Source organism: Salvelinus alpinus, chromosome 29 (assembly GCF_045679555.1).
Source record: "Salvelinus alpinus chromosome 29, SLU_Salpinus.1, whole genome shotgun sequence".
Classification (NCBI taxonomy): Eukaryota; Metazoa; Chordata; class Actinopteri; order Salmoniformes; family Salmonidae; genus Salvelinus; species Salvelinus alpinus.
The window spans coordinates 45,272,693-45,291,842 of record NC_092114.1 but is presented as its reverse complement, the minus strand read 5'-3'; the positions used below and the strand labels follow the sequence as shown (position 1 = coordinate 45,291,842).

At 41.9% G+C, this 19,150-nt stretch overlaps 1 protein-coding gene across 1 annotated transcript in view; it reads left to right on the top strand.

The window, feature by feature from the left end:
* Nucleotides 1-7,645: 7,645 nt before the first annotated feature.
* The window catches only part of snx27a (sorting nexin 27a), a 33,752-nt gene continuing 22,247 nt past the window's right edge, over nt 7,646-19,150 (top strand). Inside the window, exons 1-2 of the mRNA XM_071374752.1 lie at nt 7,646-8,061; nt 15,440-15,671. Coding sequence (XP_071230853.1) covers nt 7,751-8,061; nt 15,440-15,671 — 543 coding nt within the window. The 5' untranslated portion in view covers nt 7,646-7,750. The remainder of the gene's footprint in view (nt 8,062-15,439; nt 15,672-19,150) is intronic.

Here is a 19,150-nt window from a genome sequence, read left to right as displayed (position 1 = left end):
ACCCCAAGCATACTTCCAAAGTTGTGGCAAAATGGCTTAAGGACAACAAAGTCGAGGTATTGGAGTGGCCATCACAAACCTCTGACCTCAAACCTATAGACAATTTGTGGGCAGAACTGAAAAAGCGTGTGCGAGCAAGGAGGCCTACAAACCTGACTCAGTTACACCATCTCTGTTAGGAGGAATGGGCCAAAATTCACCCAACTTATTGTGTGAAGCTTGTGGAAGGCTACCTGAAACGTTTTACCCAAGTTAAACAATTTAAAGACAATGCTATTAAATACTAATTGAGTGAATGTAAACTTCAGACCCACTGGGAATGTGATGAGAGAAATAAAAGCTGAAATAAATAATTCTCTACTATTATTCTGACATTTCACATTCTTAAAATAAAGTGGTGATCCTAACTGACCTAAGACAGGGGATTTTTACTAGGATTAAATGTCAGGAATTGTGAAAAACTGAGTTTAAATGTATTTGGCTAAGGTGTATGTAAACTTCCGACTTCAACTGTATAATAATAAACCAATATTCAGAATTCCTGAAATCTCAGCGTCAGCAGTGGACAGTATTATTAGCTTCTTCAGGAGCTCTAGAACAAAATATTTATTTGGTCTAGACACTGTATTCCTGAAGAGACACAATTATTCTCTGATTGCCCCTATTGTACATCTAGTCAATCTGTTCATCAAATATGGGTTCTTCAACAATGCTTGGTAGTCTGCTGCAGAGATACCTGTTTTAAAATCTGGTGACCCAACACTGGTGAAAAATTACCAACCTATAAGCATTCTTCCAGTGCTATCAAAAGTAGCTGAAAGACGGGTGGCTGATTATCTGACTGATCACCTCATTCAGGGCAACTCCATACATCAAATGCAATTTGGATTTAGAACTAACTATTCTACCGAAACAGCCAATTCCTATTTTCTGGAGTGTATTAAATCTAAACTGGACATAGGTGGTGAAGTCGGTGCAGTCTTTTTGAATCTTAAAAAGGCCTTTGATACTGTGAACCATGAGGTCCTCCCACCTAAACTATCCACCCTTAATTAATGTTTCCACTGAAGTCATGACTTGGGTGTATTCCTATCTGACAAACAGAAGTCAAAGGGTTCATTTGGGGGACACTCAGTCAGACTCTCTTTACTATGACATTGGGGTCCCACAAGGGTCAATATTAGCCCCCCTTCTGTTTACCATTTATATAAAAGATCTCCCATTTTCTTGCCCACAAGTTAACATGCAGATGTATGCAGACGATACAGTACTGTATGTACACTCAAAAAATAGACAGTTGGTTGTGAACATGTTAACTGAAGCTCTGGTACATGTTTCTAAATGGATGACTAATTCTTGCCTGCATTTAAATATCGTCAAGACTGTTTGTATGCACTTCTCTAAGAAATTCATTGATTCTTCCCAACGAGCTGTTCTTGTTAATGGGGAGAATCTGAAAGTTGTGTCTTCTAGATACCTCAGGTATCTTGGTGTCATTTTGGACTCCAACTTGACATTTAAGAAACATGTGAAGAAGGTGGTTAACACGGTTAAGTTTGGATTATCCACCTTTAGGTTTATAAGACCTTTCCTTCCTCTGGAGGCCGCCAAACTATATATTCATACTATGATCTTATCACATTTGAGATATTGCCTCACATGCTGGTCACAAGCAGGAGCTACTATTCTGAAACCAATTGAATCACTCTACAAACAAACACTTAAGATTTTTAATAACAAAACAAACAGTTACCACCGTTGTCTTATCATTTACAAACATAATTTATTTCGTCTGGATAGCTTTAAGCAGTATGTAGATGCAAGCCTTGTCTTTAAGATCCTGCATGGTCTTGCCCCTCCACCCCTATGCCGGCATATATGCCATTTTGGGTTTACTACTTTTTTATTTGGCCATTTTTATTGTTCAGAAATGTGGTGGGTATTATTGTACTTTTAAACTATATCTTGTGGAAGGATGTAATAATATTAATACATTTGTCAAAATAACGTTTTTAATGAAAATATGTCTATCATTATTTGAATATGTTGGTAACCCATTGTATAAAAGTGATAATGCCCTCAAAGCCGGTGTTTGGAGGATATACTGGCACGGTTTGCCGGCCCTCGGCTACGTCTAGAGCCTAACAACAACCATGCCAATATATCCTCCAAACACCGGATTCTCAGGAAGAAGAAGAAGTTAACAATTTTTGTGAACAGGGTGGTGTACCTAATAAACTGTAAACATAAAGTAAACATATAAACAGCAACATTCACATGACAGATACAAATGCTTACAAGAGTATATACAAGATAAATGTAAGTCACAACAATCGATTTCATTAAAAAGCTGTGATATACAAGACAAATGTAATTTGTAATCCATTTTCACTTAAAAGCTGTACTGTTAGTAGCTCTCTTGGTTTCAATAGTTAAAGACCTGAGTATTAGCCCTCATGGCAGTACTGGCTATTCAGTCGATGTGTAAGATCCAAAATTATTTATTTACCCCTCTTACGTGAGGGGGTTAACTGCCTGTTCAGGGGCAGAACGACAGATTTGTACCTTGTCAGCTCGGGGATTTGAACTTGCAACCTTTCCAGTCCAACGCTCTTTGTAAATGTTTCGGAGAGCTTTTTTCTTTCTCCCTACAAGCTTACCACTGACCTGAACAACTCTCTCCAGGGTATTCTAACTTGCCCATGTGAGGGAGACAAACCAGGCAACTACACTAAAGGTTAAGACACGTTCAATAAAACATCTGTAAAAGGACTGTAAAACAGATTAATTGACATTTAGACTTCTAAGTTTACGTACGAAGTACAGTCTGGACTGACATGTAGAGTGTAAATAAGACAGGAGAGATGACTGAGCCCTGTGGTGATCCATTTGAGATGGTTTTCCTTGTACTGCACTCACCATTGAATCTCACCCATCGTGGTCTATTTGACAAAATAAGATCAAACCCACAGAATGAGGTTTGGACTTAGGTTCATATTCAAAAGTTTCTGACCTATTAGATGTGGCTGTATTGTGTTAAAAGCAGTGGAAAAGTCCACGAACACCATCCGGGCATAGGACTTAGTCTTCTCAAGATGGAACTGAACACAGTGTAGTAAGCACACAAGACTATCGTCCACTCCTCTCTGTTGCTTGTAAGCGAATTGAAGGGGGTCTACAATGTCTCAAATCTTGTTTTGTATGTGGGAGAGAACCAGGTGCTCAAAACTTTTCATTATGACAGGTGTTTAGGTATAACAAAAAAATATACAAAAATGATTTGATAAAATATAATATTATAATCTAGGAGACACAATTTTCCACCACCATTTTCTGATTTTAGGACAATTTAGGATGTTGCACACAGTTGGCTAAACACAGTGTGCATCATCCCAAGTTGTCCAAAAATCCCCCAAAAGTGAATCCACGTCTCTAATTAAAAATCTCTTGTAACTTCAGTAGGCTACTGCTACAGTATCCTGTGCTTCGGAGGGGGAGGGGCAGGTAGCCTACACATAAACACACTGGCAAAGATTTTCAGCTGGCAGGCAGAGAGACACTATAATACGTTTCTGAGTGACAGATGGAGGGCTTTGCATTGGCACTTTGTTGTGTTTTGTGTGTGTGTGTGTGTGTGTGTGTGTGTGTGGTGTGGGCTATTCCTAATGTTTGGTATACTCAGTGTATATGGCCATTTGTTTTTTTTCAATTCCATAATCATAACACACAGCAAGTCAATACACACACTGCCTCTTGAGTAAATTAATATGAGATGAATGAATTACTGCACTAAGTCTGGGTCAAATGATGCCCATGGGCAAACAATGCATCCAAAGCCATTTTAGAGAATGTTAACATTGTACACTCAATGTACCATGTATTCTCATAACAATATTATCTGTTGAATATGCTGTAGGTTAGTGGCCATAGGCCTAATGGTAAAATGCACATGAGGGGGTACTTCAGGGGTACTCCGGGCAGAGCAAAATTCAGTTGGTGGTACAGTAACTGGAAAAGGTTGGGAATCACTGCTGTAGGTCATCTTTCATTCAAAAATCGTTTAATTCAAATAACATGTCATTGCAAAAACATTTGCATTAAAAGGGACACATTGAATTTTCTGAAAACCAAATAATATGACCTCAGTACAAAAATGCATAATGAAAAGCTCTTTGTTTGAGGCAGTCCCCAACTTGAAGCAGCTACTGGCCTACTTAAGTGTATGAAGAGCATTCAACGAGCATAACCTCATGAGGGTACACTTTAGCCTTTGATTGTGGCTTCCTGTAACTTTCTATTATCAAAATTCTCACAAAACGTACACTAGACATTTTGACTGGAGGGCTACTCCAGACTGCACCTATTATATGTACAGTAGACCTACATCAGCAGGCTATGCACCATTTACATAATAGGGTGGTGACACAGGAGGTTGGTGGCATCTTAATTGGGGAGGAAAGGGTCAATGGACTGTATGGAATGATATCAAACTCATCAAACACATGGTTTCCATGTGTTTGATACCATTCCATGAACTCCATTCCAGCCATTGTTAGGAGTGGTCCTCCCCTCAGCAGCCTCATGTGGGGATGATAAATGTATGCTTGTGTAGGCTAAACCGGAATACAATAAACAGAAAGCATCTGCATACACTGACAGATCTCAGATCCCGCGTTGCGTGAGTGGGGAAAGTGAAAAGCGGGTCTCGTGATGCGATCAAGGGGCGGGCTGACTGAGGGGATTCGATTATCTGGCCCGGGATATCAAGGGGGAAGAGGTTACTCAGAGAGAAAAGTGATTGCATTTGTTTTGTAACCTGGCTGTCTCACAGGCATGAGCCAGGTGCCCCATTCAAAGTCTGCTCAAAACAAAAGTAGCCTAGGCTAGATTAAGCATGTGGTGTAATCAAATTAAATTGTATTGGTCGCATACACATATTTAAATGTGTGTGTGATGGGATATATAGACAAATGGACAGTATGTGGATAGAATATTTAGTATATCTGTAGGATATAATAGTATATAAACAGCAATAGTTAAATAGGATGGCATTGACAAGATTACAGTATATACATATGAAATTAATAAAACAGTATGTAAACATTATTAAAATGACCAGTGTTCCATTATTAAAGTGACCAGTGATTCCATGTCTACAGTATATACAGTTGAAGTCGGAAGTTTACATACACCTTAGCCAAATACATTTCAACTCAGTTTATGGATGGATTAGGTCAGTTAGGATCACCCCTTTATTTTAAGAATGTGAAATGTCAGAATAATAGAAGAGAATGATTTATTTCAGCTTTTATTTCTTTCATCACATTCCCAGTGGGTCAGAAGTTTACATACGCTCAATTAGTATTTGGTAGCGTTGCCTTTAAATTGTGTAATTTGGGTCAAACGTTTTGAGTAGCCTTCCACAAGGGGGAATTTTGGCCCATTCCTCCTGACAGAGATGGTGTAACTGAGTAAGGTTTGTAGGCCTCCTTGCTCGCACAAACATTTTCAGTTCTGCCCACAAATGTTCTAAAGGATTTGAGGTCAGGGCTTTGTGATGGCCACTCCAATACCTCAACTTTGTTGTCCTTAAGCCATTTTGCCACAACTTTGGAAGTATGCTTGGGGTCATTGTCCATTTGGAAGACCCATTTGCGACCAAGCTTTAACTTCCTGACTGATGTCTTGAGATGTTGCTTCAATATATCCACATCATTTTCCTCCATTATGATGTCATCTATTTTGTGAAGTGCAGCAAAGCACCCCCACAACATGATGCTGCTACCCCTGTGCTTCACGGTTGGCATGGTGTTCTTTGGCTTGCAAGCCTCCCCCTTTTTTCTCCAAACATAACGATGGTCATTATGGCCAAACAGTTCTATTTTTGTTTCATCAGACCAGAGGACATTTCTCCAAAAAGTACGATCTTTGTCCCCATGTGCAGTTGCAAACCGTGGTCTGGCTTTTTTTATGGCGGTTTTGGAGCAGAGGCTTCTTCCTTGCTGAGCGGCCTTTCAGGTTATGTTGATATAGGACTCGTTTTACTGTGGATATAGATAATTTTGTACCTGTTTCCTCTCGCTACTTCACAAGGTTCTTTGCTGTTGTTCTGGGATTGATTTGCACTTTTCGCAAACCAAAGTACGTTAATCTCTAGGAGACAGAACACGTCTCCTTCCTGAGTGGTATGACAGCTGCGTGGTCCCATGGTGTTTATACTTGCGTACTATTGTTTGTACAGATGAATGTGGTACCTTCAGGTATTTGGAAATTGCCTCCAAGGATGAACCAGACTTGGAGGTCTACACATTTTTTTCTGAGGTCTTGGCTGATTTCTTTTGATTTTCCCATGATGTCAAGCAAAGAGGTGCTGAGTTTGAAGGTAGGCCTTGAAATACATCCACAGGTACACCTCCAATTGACTCAAATTATGTCAATTAGCCTATCAGAAGCTTCTAAAGCCATGACATCCTTTTCGGGGATTTTCCAAGCTGTTTAAAGGCAGTCAACTTAGTGTATGTAAACTTCTGACCAACCGGAATTGTGATACAGTGAATTATAAGTGAAATAATCTGTCTGTAAACAATTGTTGGAAAAATGACTTGTGTCATGCACAAAGTAGATCTCCTAACTGACTTGCAAAAACTATAGTTTGTTAACAAGAAATGTGTGGAAAGGTTGAAAAACGAGTTTTAATGACTCCAACCTAAGTGTATGTAAACTTCCGACTTCAACTGTACATAGGGCAGCAGCCTCTATGGTGCAGGGTTCAGTAACCGGGTGGTAGCCGGCTAGTGGCAATGACTAAGTTCAGGGCAGGGTACTGGGTGGAGGCCGGCTAGTGATGGCTATTTAACAGTCGGGTGGTCCTTGATGATCTTTTTGGCTTTCCTGTGTCATCAGGCGCTGTAGGTGTCCTGGAAGGCAGGCAGTGTGCCCCCGGTGATAAGTTGGGCAGACCGCATCACACTCTGGAGAGCCCTGCGGTTGCGAGTGGTGCAGTTGCCGTACCAGGCGGTGATACAGCCCGACAGGATGCTCTCAATTTTGCATCTGTAAAAGTTTGTGAGGGTCTTAGGGGCCAAGCCGAATTTCTTCAGCCTCCTGAGTTTGAAGAGATGCTCTTGTGCCGTCACACCACACTGTCTGTGTAGGTGAACCATTTGGGATTGTTAGTGATGTGTATGCCGAGGAACTTTAAACTTTTCACCTTCTCCACGGCAGGCTCATTGGTGTGGATGGGGGCCTTGCTCCCTCTGTCTCCTGAAGTCCACGATCAGCTCCTTCGTTTTGTTGACGTTGAGGGAGAGGTTAATTTCCTGGCACCACTCTGCCAGGGCCCTCACCTCCTCCCAGTAGGCTGTTTCGTCATTGTTGGTAATGAGTAGGATTCTGTGATTTGCCAATGCAAAAGTCATTGCTTTAGATAAAAACGCTTGATCTGCCTTAACAATCAAAACTACTTAGAAAATGCTAACATATATTTGGTGGAAAATAAATGTTGTATGTTTCTGGAAGATGCACCATGATGCCTTGTTGACAACATGACGGAGCAGCGCATTACAGTTGGATTTGAGAAGGGCGCTCCTTCTTTACCGCTTTTGCCCGTTCACGTCACGGGCATAGACGGGTGCACCGTGGTTCAGGTTAATAGAACTCCCTCTGAGTCGGTCTCGAGGAGCTAGTCTGAGCGTATTTCTACTTGTTGTTTTGAAACCGCTAAACACCGACCGGAGGCATTGAGTAGAAGATGGCGGATGTTGAAGGCGATGAAATTAAGTCGGCTCTCCCTTCGGCTTCCCGTAATGGACCCGCTGCAGGTTCGGTAGTCGGTACCGGAGTCCAAAATGCTACCCAAGTGACGTCAGGTCCACGAATGGTTAGAATTGTAAAGTCGGAATCAGGATATGGATTCAATGTTCGTGGACAAGTTAGCGAAGGAGGACAACTGCGAAGCATCAATGGGGAATTGTACGCACCTCTTCAGCATGTCAGTGCTGTTTTGCCTGGAGGGGCAGCCAACCGAGCTGGCATATCAAAGGGTGACAGGATTCTGGAGGTGTAAGTCAGCTTTCTTTACCCATAATAGCGGCCGTTAGCTAGCTAGTTAGCTACCTCTGGGTAGGACTGATGCCGCGTTCAAAACAACTGTGAACTCAAATCTCCGACTGGGAAACTCGGGAAAAATGAGCTCCGACTGGGAAAAATCTATTTGAACCGTCATCCCACTCGGGAATCCGCATCATGCGCGCGTTCAAAACAACTGAGAACTCGTAAAAAACGAGTTCAAATCATGACGTCAGTGGTCTTCAGATCGGGTATTCGGAGCTCTAGAAAGAGGCCCTAGTTCCCGAGTGCAATTTCGAGTTGTATGACCTTTCAAATCGAATTTCTTCCAATTTCCCAGTTGGTTTGAACACATGGAAGTCGGAGAGTTCCAAGTTGTTTTGAACGTTGCAATAACTAGCTATTTAGCAAAGTGGCTAACGTTAGCTAGCAAGTTGCTAACTAGTTAACCTCACTGCAGTAATTGGCTGAAACGTTATCTGTAGCTAGCTAGTACACATTAGCTAGCTAGCACCCATGCTAATTAGCTAGCAAGCATTTTAATAAACAAATCCAGACCGACAATCATTGCACAAATTTGTGAGTAGTATGTATTCAAATCATCGCACCACCACAACAAACAAGATCTTTGCTAGCTAATTTGGTAGAGTACGTTTCGGCAGTCAGTGAGTGATTTTAACACTGCTCATGAGTGTAGAATGTCAGAGTTGTCATAGGTTTCTTGGTAATTTAAATCATTTATTGAAACGGGAGATTAAACAGATTAGGGCTATCTCCCAGTCTAGCGTACTCATGACAGACAGGATAATGACAGTGAGTATGTCAGTTATTGTCACTCAACCAACTGTAGACAGACAGTTCACCAACTCTACTGTGTGTGAAATGGGGGTTTTACTCAGTCTGACAGTGTACCATAGTGTGGGGGGGGGGGGGGGGGATTAGCCTCGTTATGTAGCCAGTCAATCATGCTTTGTGTTTGTGTGTAAGTCAGTGTGCCTGGGTGGAGTTGATACAGGAAAAGCTGGACCCTCGTTTTGAGAACATTTTGGTTCAAGACCAGCACCTCAAATTAGGAAAATATTATTCTAATCATAACTTCAGAGGAGGGAATTAACTTTTCATACCTTCCTAAAAAAAGTTGCAAAGGAAATGGTCTTCCTACACTACATTACTCAGTTTATGTAACTGCAGAAGCAGTACAGTCTGTTCAGGGCACAGATTCTTCTTTTGAGTATTAGTTTGCCTTACACTTGAGGAACAAGAAAATGGAAACGATACCGAGCTTTTCTCGGTCAATGACAAACGTGAGAAAGAATGAGGAACATGGTAGACAACTTGCTGAGGCATCAAAAGGGTATTTCTACTTCCAAATGGCACCCTATTCCCTATGTAGTGCACTATGGGCCCTGGTCAAAAAGAGTGCACTATATAAGGAATAGGGTGATATTGGGACGTAAACCTTTGCCTTCCTAACGGTATGTCTTTATCCATCAACTAGCCGCTTTGCCTGTGTTGTATGATAAGTAGTGTTTGTGACACATTAATCAGCCACTACTGCTTCCCCAGCAATTGGAAATAAAGTTGATGTGTGTAGTCAAGTTATTCCCCCAGTGCCTACACCTCTAGCTCACGTCAGCGGATCAGGCTTGAAGGTTAGTTTGTTTGTTTATGCATGCGCACTTGCTGTTTTACTAGATGGCTTTAGGCTGTTGTCAATCCCTACTTATTGATTGAGGGAAACCTAAAAGTTATGCAATGTTTTATTTTGCAATATTTATTCATTTAGATCCACCCTTGTGTAACGGATGTGAAATGGCTAGCTAGTTAGCGGGTACGCGCTACTAGCATTTCAATCAGTTACGTCACTTGCTCTGAGACTAAAGTAGGGTTTCCCCTTGCTCTGCAAGGGCCGTGGCCTTTGTGGAGCGATGGGTAACGATGCTTCGTGGGCGACCGTTGTTGATGTGTGCAGAGGGTCCCTGGTTCGCGCCCGTGTCGGGGCGAGGGGACGACGTAAAGTTATACTGTTACATTGATGCTGTTGACCCGGATCACTGGTTGCTGCGGAAAAGGAGGAGGTTGAAAGGGGGGTGAGTGTAACGGATGTGAAATGGCTAGCTAGTTAGCGGGTACGCGCTACTAGCATTTCAATCAGTTACGTCACTTGCTCTGAGACTAAAGTAGGGTTTCCCCTTGCTCTGCAAGGGCCGCGGCTTTTGTGGAGCGATGGATAACGACGCTTCGTGGGCGACTGTTGTTGATGTGTGCAGAGGGTCCCTGGTTCGCGCCCGTGTCGGGGCGAGGGGACGGTTTAAAGTTATACTGTTACACTTGTCTATGAGTGAAAAACTCTCATGAAGTAGCCAGAAGTTGGCCAACTCTCTTGGTACTGTCCCTTTTTTATTTTGACTTTATTCCAATTCAGTTCACCTACCTTTACGTTTCTATATATGGTATTCATGAGATTCATTTGGCAGATGCTACAGAGAACTGTTTTTCTGATTGATAGAAGGATCACAGCTACATCAAAGCTGTGATGTGGAGAGGGGTTAGCCTACATCTCCCTCTATCCTTTAAAAAAAATTTGTCTCCCATTCTTTGTCCCCCTGAATAAGCTTGAGGAAAGTTCCCAATACAGACTTGTTTTCAGCCAGCTACGTATTCCACTTCATATTAAATAGGGTACTTTTTATTTAAAAGTTTCAATTCGCTAGTCTGTCGAGCCCTCTCCTGCTAGAATGAACGCTATACATCTTATAGCGATCTATTGATAGGATAGGTGCCTTTCAGTCACAAAGCGAGTGATGACAGTGAAACACAGAAATGCTTCACCTCTTCCTCTCTGCTATGTGCATATTTTGGACCTAAGCTTGTCTCCTGCCTTCCCGCCTTTGGGACAACGACTCCCATTGTTAGGGCGGAGACTTGAGCATATAATTTATATACAGATCTCTAGATGCAGTCGAATTTCTTTACACGGAGGGGAGAGAGCATGATGCTTGTGAATTTGCATGTCCCATGCAATGTAATTGGTAACGATGAGTCAAAATCTACAAATTAGCTACGCAGCATCGTGGAGCATAGTAGGCTATTTATTGTGTGTGAACTGACAACTGAACAGCAAATCAAATGTATTTATATAGCCCTTCTTACATCAGCTGATATCTCAAAGTGCTGTACAGAAACCCAGCCTAAAACCCCAAACAGCAAGCAATGCAGGTGTAGAAGCATGGTGGCTAGGAAAAACTCCCTAGAAAGGCCAAAACCTAGGAAGAAACCTAGAGAGGAACCAGGCTATGAGGGGTGGCCAGTCCTCTTCTGGCTGTGCCGGGTGGAGATTATAACAGAACATGGCCAAGATGTTCATAAATGACCAGCATGGTCAAATAATAATAATCACAGTAGTAGTCGGGTGCAACAAGTCAGCACCTCAGGAGTAAATGTCAGTTGGCTTTTCATAGCCGATCATTAAGAGTATCTCTACCGCTCCTGCTGTCTCTAGAGAGTTGAAAACAGCAGGTCTGGGACAGGTAGCACGTCCGGTGAACAGGTCAGGGTTCCATAGCAGCAGGCAGAACAGTTGAAACTGGAGCAGCAGCAAGGCCAGGTGGACTGGGGACAGCAAGGAGTCATCATGCCAGGTAGTCCTGCAAGTGTTGACTAGTTTATAAAAGGTGAACTGACTGAATAAATTCGATCTCCTATATCCTTTTGCCATTCATGAATCATGCAACGTGGTTATGTCTATGGTATCATATTGGGACTAGTATATCAAATTATTTCTTAAGTTTCCTTTCCTAGGATGTCTGGGCTTGCCAGACAGTGACGCTGAAGTGAGTGACTCTCGTCACTCAGTGTAAGCTCCTGAATTGCATCAGTGGGAGAGCCTTTCATTTGGCTCCCTAATTTGCACAGGCTACTGGTAGACTTAGGCTTTTTGGCGATTATCTGCAGATAAATTATGAAAAGAATTGATGACAATGGTGAATCAACATTGCAGGAATAATAGGTTGAGGTGTGCATAATTGAGAAGTACCCGGCACTATGTATTTTAGTGATTTGTGACCCACCGACACTGCCCCGGTTAGAATGGGAATAAAGTAGCCCAAGAGTTCACACATACGCAAACTTTATTTAAACAAACTGATAAAGATGAACATGGGGATGGTAGTGGTTCTGTAATAGACAGAAACAGAGGTAATGAATACACCAGGGCACAGATGCAAAGGACTGTATAGATTGCATATGCTACCTGCAGAGTATTACACAGAAAACGCAGAGGGGCAACATGCAATAGTAGTAACTATGAAGAACAATATACAAATGTCACACAGCTCACTTTTGACACGCACACCATCCCACAAGTACAGATATGAATGAGTCCAGCTGTTGTTGTGCAGGACAGAGATGAGCTTGCTGCTCTCTGACTGCTTGAAGTATTGTGTGACCTGCAGAGTCAAGAGGATGGGCAGCTGTCCGGCCCCTAGTAACCTCCCTAGCAACCTATCAAGGCACAGGTCACACACATCAGAGAGTTTGAGAGGCACGTTTATGGTACTCCCTAGATTCTCAGGTTCCGGTCGTGGGGAATGGGAAGTGGAGTGTGCAGCTCAGGGTTGTGAGGTGCTGATAAGTCACCGGCAGGGAATTCGTAACAGCCACCCCTAAATATGAGCAGCATACAAAATAAGTAATTCTATGCTCGAATGTCAGTCTAGAGCCTATTGGTCCCAAGGTAGGTCCGCCAAACATCATTGTGACAGTTTCATATCTTGCAGTAAAAGTTTAATCTCGAGGAGATGTTAAAGGTTTAATGTTCTCTTACATAGAAAATAGTCCGGATCTTATAGGCCAGGGGTGTCAAAGGTTACTAAAATGAATAATTAATGATGGAAACAGTGTGTGGCAGGCAAGCGATCCCCTGCCCTCCCTCCCTCAACCCCCTTGGTACTCAGAGGCAGATTAGCCGAGACACCTGATGCTGCTGCCATCTGGCCTCAGCATCGTGAGTTAAGGAGGGAGGCATGTCACCACATGGTAAACTTGTAGGGCGGCAGGTAGCCTAGCGGTTAGTGCGCTAGTCCAGTAACCGAAAGGTCGCTGGTTAGAATACTCGAGCCGACGTGGTGAAAAATCTGTCTGTGCCCTTGAGCAAGGCACTTAACCCTAATTTGCTCCAGGGGCGCTGTACTACTATTGCTGACCCTGTAAAACAAAATATTTTCACTGCACCTATCCGGTGTGTGACAAAACATACAGTGCATTCGGAAAGTATTCAGACCCCTTGACTTTTTCCACATTTTGTTACGTTACAGCCTTATTTCTAAATAGGATTATTTATTTTTTTATCCACTCATCAATCTACACACTACCCCATAACGACAGCATAAACGGGTTTGCAGAGATTGTTGCTAATTTATTAAAAATACATTTCACATTTACATAAGTATTCAGACCTTTTACTCAGTACTTTGTTGAAGCCCCTTGGACAGTGTTTACAGCCACGAGTCTTCTGGAGTATGACGCTACAAGCTTAGCACACCTGTATTTGGAGTTTCTCCATTCTCTGCAGATCCTCTCAAACTCTGTCCGGTTGGATGTGGAGCGTCGCTGCACAGCTATTTTCAGGTCTCTCCAGAGATGTTTGATCGGGTTCAAGTCCAGGCTCTGGCTGGGCCACTCAAGGACATTGAGACTTGTCCCGAAACCACTCCTGCGTTGTCGTGGCTGTGTGCTTAGAGTCGTTGTCCTGTTGGAAGGTGAACCTTTGCCCCAGTCTGAGGTCCTGAGCGCTCTGGATTAGGTTTTCATCATGGATTTCTCTGTACATTACTCTGTTCATCTTTCCCTCGATCTTACTAGTCTCCCAGTCCCTGCCGCTGAAAAATATCCCCACAGCATAATGCTGTCACCACCATGTTTCACCGTCGGGATGGTATTGGGGACCTTCAATGCTGCAGACATTTTTTTGGTACCCTTCCCCAGATCTGTGCTTTGACACAATCCTGTGTCGGAGCTCTACAGACAATTCCTTCGACCTCATGGCTTGGTTTTTGCCCTGACATGCACTGCCAACTGTGGGATCTTATATAGACAGGTGTGTGCCTGTCCAAGTCATGTCCAATCAATTGAATTTACTACAGGTGGACTCAATTTTTAAGCATACTTATGTAAAATAAGGTATTTCTGTTTTATTTTTAATAAATGTGCAAACAATTTAAACTTTTTGCCTTGTCATTATGGAGCATTGTGTGTAGATTGATGAGGAAAAACATGTATTTGATCAATTTTAGAATAAGGCTGTAACGTAACAAAATGTGGAAAAAGTGAAGGGGTCTGAATACTTTCCGAATGCACTGTGTCTATATACAGTACTGTTAAAAGTTTGGACACACCTACTCATTCAAGGGTTTTTATTTTATTTTCATACATTGTAGAATAATAGTGAAGACAAACTATTAAATTGTGTTAAACAAATCCAAATATATGTTATATTTAAGATTCTTCAAAGTAGCCACCCTTTGCCTTGATGACAGCTTTGCACACTCTTGGCATTCTTTCAACCAGCTTCACCTGGAATGCTTATCCAACAGTCTTGAAGGAGTTCCCACATATGCTGAGCACTTGTTGGCTGCTTTTCCTTCACTCTGCGGGCCAGCTCATCCCAAAGCAATTGGGTTGAGGTCGGGTGATTGTGGAGGCCAAGTAAGAGACACATCTCAACATCAACTTGAGATGGTTTTGGATCAGTTGGACCGTGGAGTGAAGGTAAAGCAGCCAACAAGTGCTCATCATGTGCGAGAACTCCTTCAAGACTGTTCAAAAAGCGTTCCAGGTGAAGCTGGTTGAGAGGATGCAAGAGTGTGCAAAGCTGTCATCAAGGCAAAGGGTGGCTACTTTGAAGTTTCTCATATAAAATATATTTTGATTTAACACTTGTTTTCTTTTTGGTTACTACATGATTCCACATGTTATTTCATAGTTTTGATGTCTTCACTATTATTTTACAATGTAGAAAATAGTAAAAAATAAAGAAAAACCATTTAATGAGTAGGTGTCCAAACTTTTGACTGGTAATATATATATTATATAATGTTTTCTTCTTTATTTTTACTATTTTATATATATATATACATTTTTTTGTAGTGATAGGGAATCGATAGCGAGAGTCACTGCTCAGCCAACATTGGAAAGAGATGTATATCAGTGGTAAAAGTTTGGCAGGTTACAGAGCTAGACAGAATAAGGCAAACGTGTATAATTTCGGAGAAGGTGTTGGAGGATAGGTCTAACCAAACACTACCACCATTAACGGGCATAACATGAGCACCGACTGATCCCGTCCCACCATCTCTCACTCTGCGTCCCACAGTAATGGTGTGAGCGTGGAGGGGGCCACCCACAAGCAGGTGGTGGATCTGATCCGGGCCGGGGAGAGGGAGCTGGTGCTTTCTGTGCTGTCTGTGCCGCCCCAGGAGGCAGACGGTCTTGAGGCCGGGGATGAGAGCGCCGCCCAGCTCAGCTATGACTACAGCGACAAGCAGGCCGTGCCCATCTCCATCCCCACATTCAAGCACGTGGAGCAGCACGCCGAGAGGTTTGTGGTGAGTAAAAAATACATCGTTTATGGTGAGGTTTCTGGCTGGCCTTGTTTACTAGAGAATGACTAAACTTTTCTAAAAGCCCAATGTGTCTTTTGCAGTGCAGAGTTCGGCCATGCCAAAGTGTGTAGGCCTTTGTCAGTAATCACGTATACAATGCGATCTACACTGAGTATACCAAACATTAGGAACACCTTCCTAATATTAAGTTGCACCCCCCCTTTTGCCCCCAGAACCTCCTCAATTTGTCAGGGAATAGACTCTACAAGGTGTCGAAAGCATTCCACAGGAATGTTGACTCTAATGCTTCCCACAGTTGTCAAGTTGGCTGGATGTCCTTTGGGTGGTGGATCATTTTTGACACCCATAGGAAACTGTTAAGCGTGACACCCAGCAGCGTTGCAGTTCTTGACACAAACCAGTGCGCCGGTCACCTACCATACCCCGTTCAAAGACACTGACATTTTTGGTCTTTCCCCTTCACCGTCTGAATGGCAAACATACACAATCCATGTATCTGTTGTCTCAAGGCTTAAAAATCCATATTTGAACCTTTCCTCCCCTTTATCTAGACTGATTATAAAGTGGATTTAACAAATGATCATTAGCTTTCATCTGGATTCACCTGGTCAGTCTATGTCATGGAAAGAGCAGGTGTTCTTTGTTTTGTTTACAGGGAGTACCAGCACTAGATCAATGTGCCGTGGTATAAGGTATTTGAGGTAGATGTGTACATGAAGGCAGGGTAAAGTTACTAGGCATCAGAATAGATACGTGTAAAATAAAGAAAAGATTAGCAGCAGCAAATGGTGTGTGTGTGCTGAATGTGTGTGGGAGTGTCAATTCATACCCCTTAACTTATTCCACATTTTGTTGTGTTACAGCATGATTTTTATTTTATTTTTTAAATAGATGTATTTTCTCACCCATCTACACACAATAACCTATAATGCCAAAGCTAAAACATGTTTTTAGAAATGTTTGCTAATTTATTGAAAATTAAATATAGAAATATCTAATTCACACCCCTGAGTCAATACATGTTAGAATCACATTTGGCAACAAATACAGCCGTGAGTCTTTCTGGGTAAGTCTAAGAGATTGTACAATATTTGTACAATATTCTTAAAACAATTATTCAAGCTCTGTCAAGTTGGCTGTTAATCATTGTTAGTCTGCCATTTTCAAGTCTTGCCATATATTTTCAATCCAATATAAGTCAAAACTAACTAGGCCACTCAGGAAAATGCAATGTTGTCTTGGTAAGCAACTCCAGTGTATATTTGGCCTTGTGTTTTAGGTTATTGTCCTACTGAAAGGTGAATTTTGTCTCCCAGTGTCTGTTGGAAAACAGACTGAATCAGGTTTTCCTCTAGTATTTTGCCTGTGCTTAGTTCTATTGTTTATTTTTATCCCCCCCCCAAAATCCCTAGTCCTTGCCAATGACAAGCATACCCATAACATGATGCAGCCACCACCATGCTTAGAAATATAAAGAGTGGTACTCAGCGATGTTCGTTTTGCCCCAAACATAACGCTTTGTATTCAAGACATAAAGTTCATTTCTTTGCAGTTTTACTTCAGTGCCTTATTGCAAACAGGATGCATATAATTTTTATTGTACAGGCTGTCATTTTTTTATGCCGTCATTTAGGTTAGTATTGTGAAGTGACTACAATGTTGTTGATCCATCCTCCGTTTTCTCCTATCACAGCCATTGTTTTAAAGTCACCAATTCTTGAGCCGTTTCCTTTCTGGCAACTGAGTTAGGAAGGACGCCTGTATCTTTGTAGTAACTGGTGTATTGATAACTTACTTCACCATGCTCAAAGGGATATCTTTTTTTTTTTTTTACCAATCTACCAATAGGTGCCCTTTGTGAGGCATTGGAAAACCTCCCTGGTCTTTGTTGTTGAATCTGTGTTTTGAAATTCACTCCTCGACTGAGGGACCTTACAATTATCTGTATGTGTGGGGTACAGAGATGAGGTATTCATTGAAAATCATGTTAACCACTATGATTGAACATGGAATGAGTCCCCAAAAAAGAATGAAACAAATTCTTACTCCTGGACTGATTTAGGCTTGCCATAACAAAGGGGTTGAATACTTATTGACTCAAGACATTTCAGATTTCATTTTTTATTAATTTGTAAAAATGTCTAAAAAGATAATTCCACTTTGACATTATTAAATCCATTTTAAATTCAGGCTGTAACCCAACAAAATGTGGAAAAGTGAAGTGGTGTGAATACTTTTCTGAAGGTGAGTGTGCGTAGGGTCAGTGCAAGATAATTAATGATTACCGGGACTAACTATTTAGCAGTTTTATGGCTTGGGGGTAGAAGCTGTCTCTGAGCCTGTTAGTCCAAGTGCTGATGCACCGGTACCATTTGTCGGACGATAGCAGAGTGAACTGTCTATTGCTTTGGTGGCTGGAGTCTTTTTTTTTTTTTTTTTTTTCAGGCCTTCCTCTGACACCGCCTGATTATAGAGGTCCTGGATGGCAGGGAGCGCAGCCCCAGTAATGTACTGGGCTGTTCGCACCGCCCTCTGTAGCGCTTTGCAGTCGACGGCGGTGCATTTGTCATACCAAGCGGGGATGCAGCCAGTCAAAATGATGGTGCAGCTGTAGAAATTTGATCCAAGGGCCCATGCCAATTTTTTTGCCATGCTCTCTTCATGACTGCAGATTCCTGTGGACTAAGGCTGTTACGGTGACAGTATTACCGCCACACCAGCGGTCACGAGTCAAATTCCACGTGACCGTTTAGTCACGGTAACTAGGCTTCTCCAAAACTGAGCTCTGATGGTCATTAGTAGCCTACCAAACTTTCTAACTGCCAGTCGCTTATGTAGCCTAGCCCATAGTCTTATATGTTTTGATAAGGTGTGTATCACAACTAAAGTGGCTAACTCAAAACGTAGCTTATAGGCCTAGGACTCCTGGAGCACATTAGAGAGCCTAGTGAAACATGTTCTTATAAGCCCAGTCATTATGCAATCGCAATGGTGGAAAGTAAAGATACCTTAGTAGAAAAGGACTCGAGTGGAAGTCACCCAGTAAAATACTACTTGAGTAAAAGTACATGTAATTGCTCAAATATACACAAGTATCAAAAGTAACTATTATTTCATATTCCTTATATTAAGCAAACCAGATGGCACGGTTGGCTTTTTATTTATTTGTAGATTTTTTTTGCAGATAGCCAGAGGCACACTCCCAACACCATTTACAAACAAAGCATTTATGTTTAGTGAGTTCACCAGATCAGAGGCAGTAAGGATGACCAGGTAGGTTCTCTTGATAAGTGTGCTAAGCTTTCAAAATGTAGCGAGCTGTCAGGGAAAATGTATGGAGTAAAAAGTAGTAAAGTAAAAGTTGTTGAATGTGAAGTACAGATACCCCCCAAAAATCGAATTAGCACTTTAAAGTAATTTTTCTTAAGTACACCATTTGTGTAATTGCATGTGAAAACAGA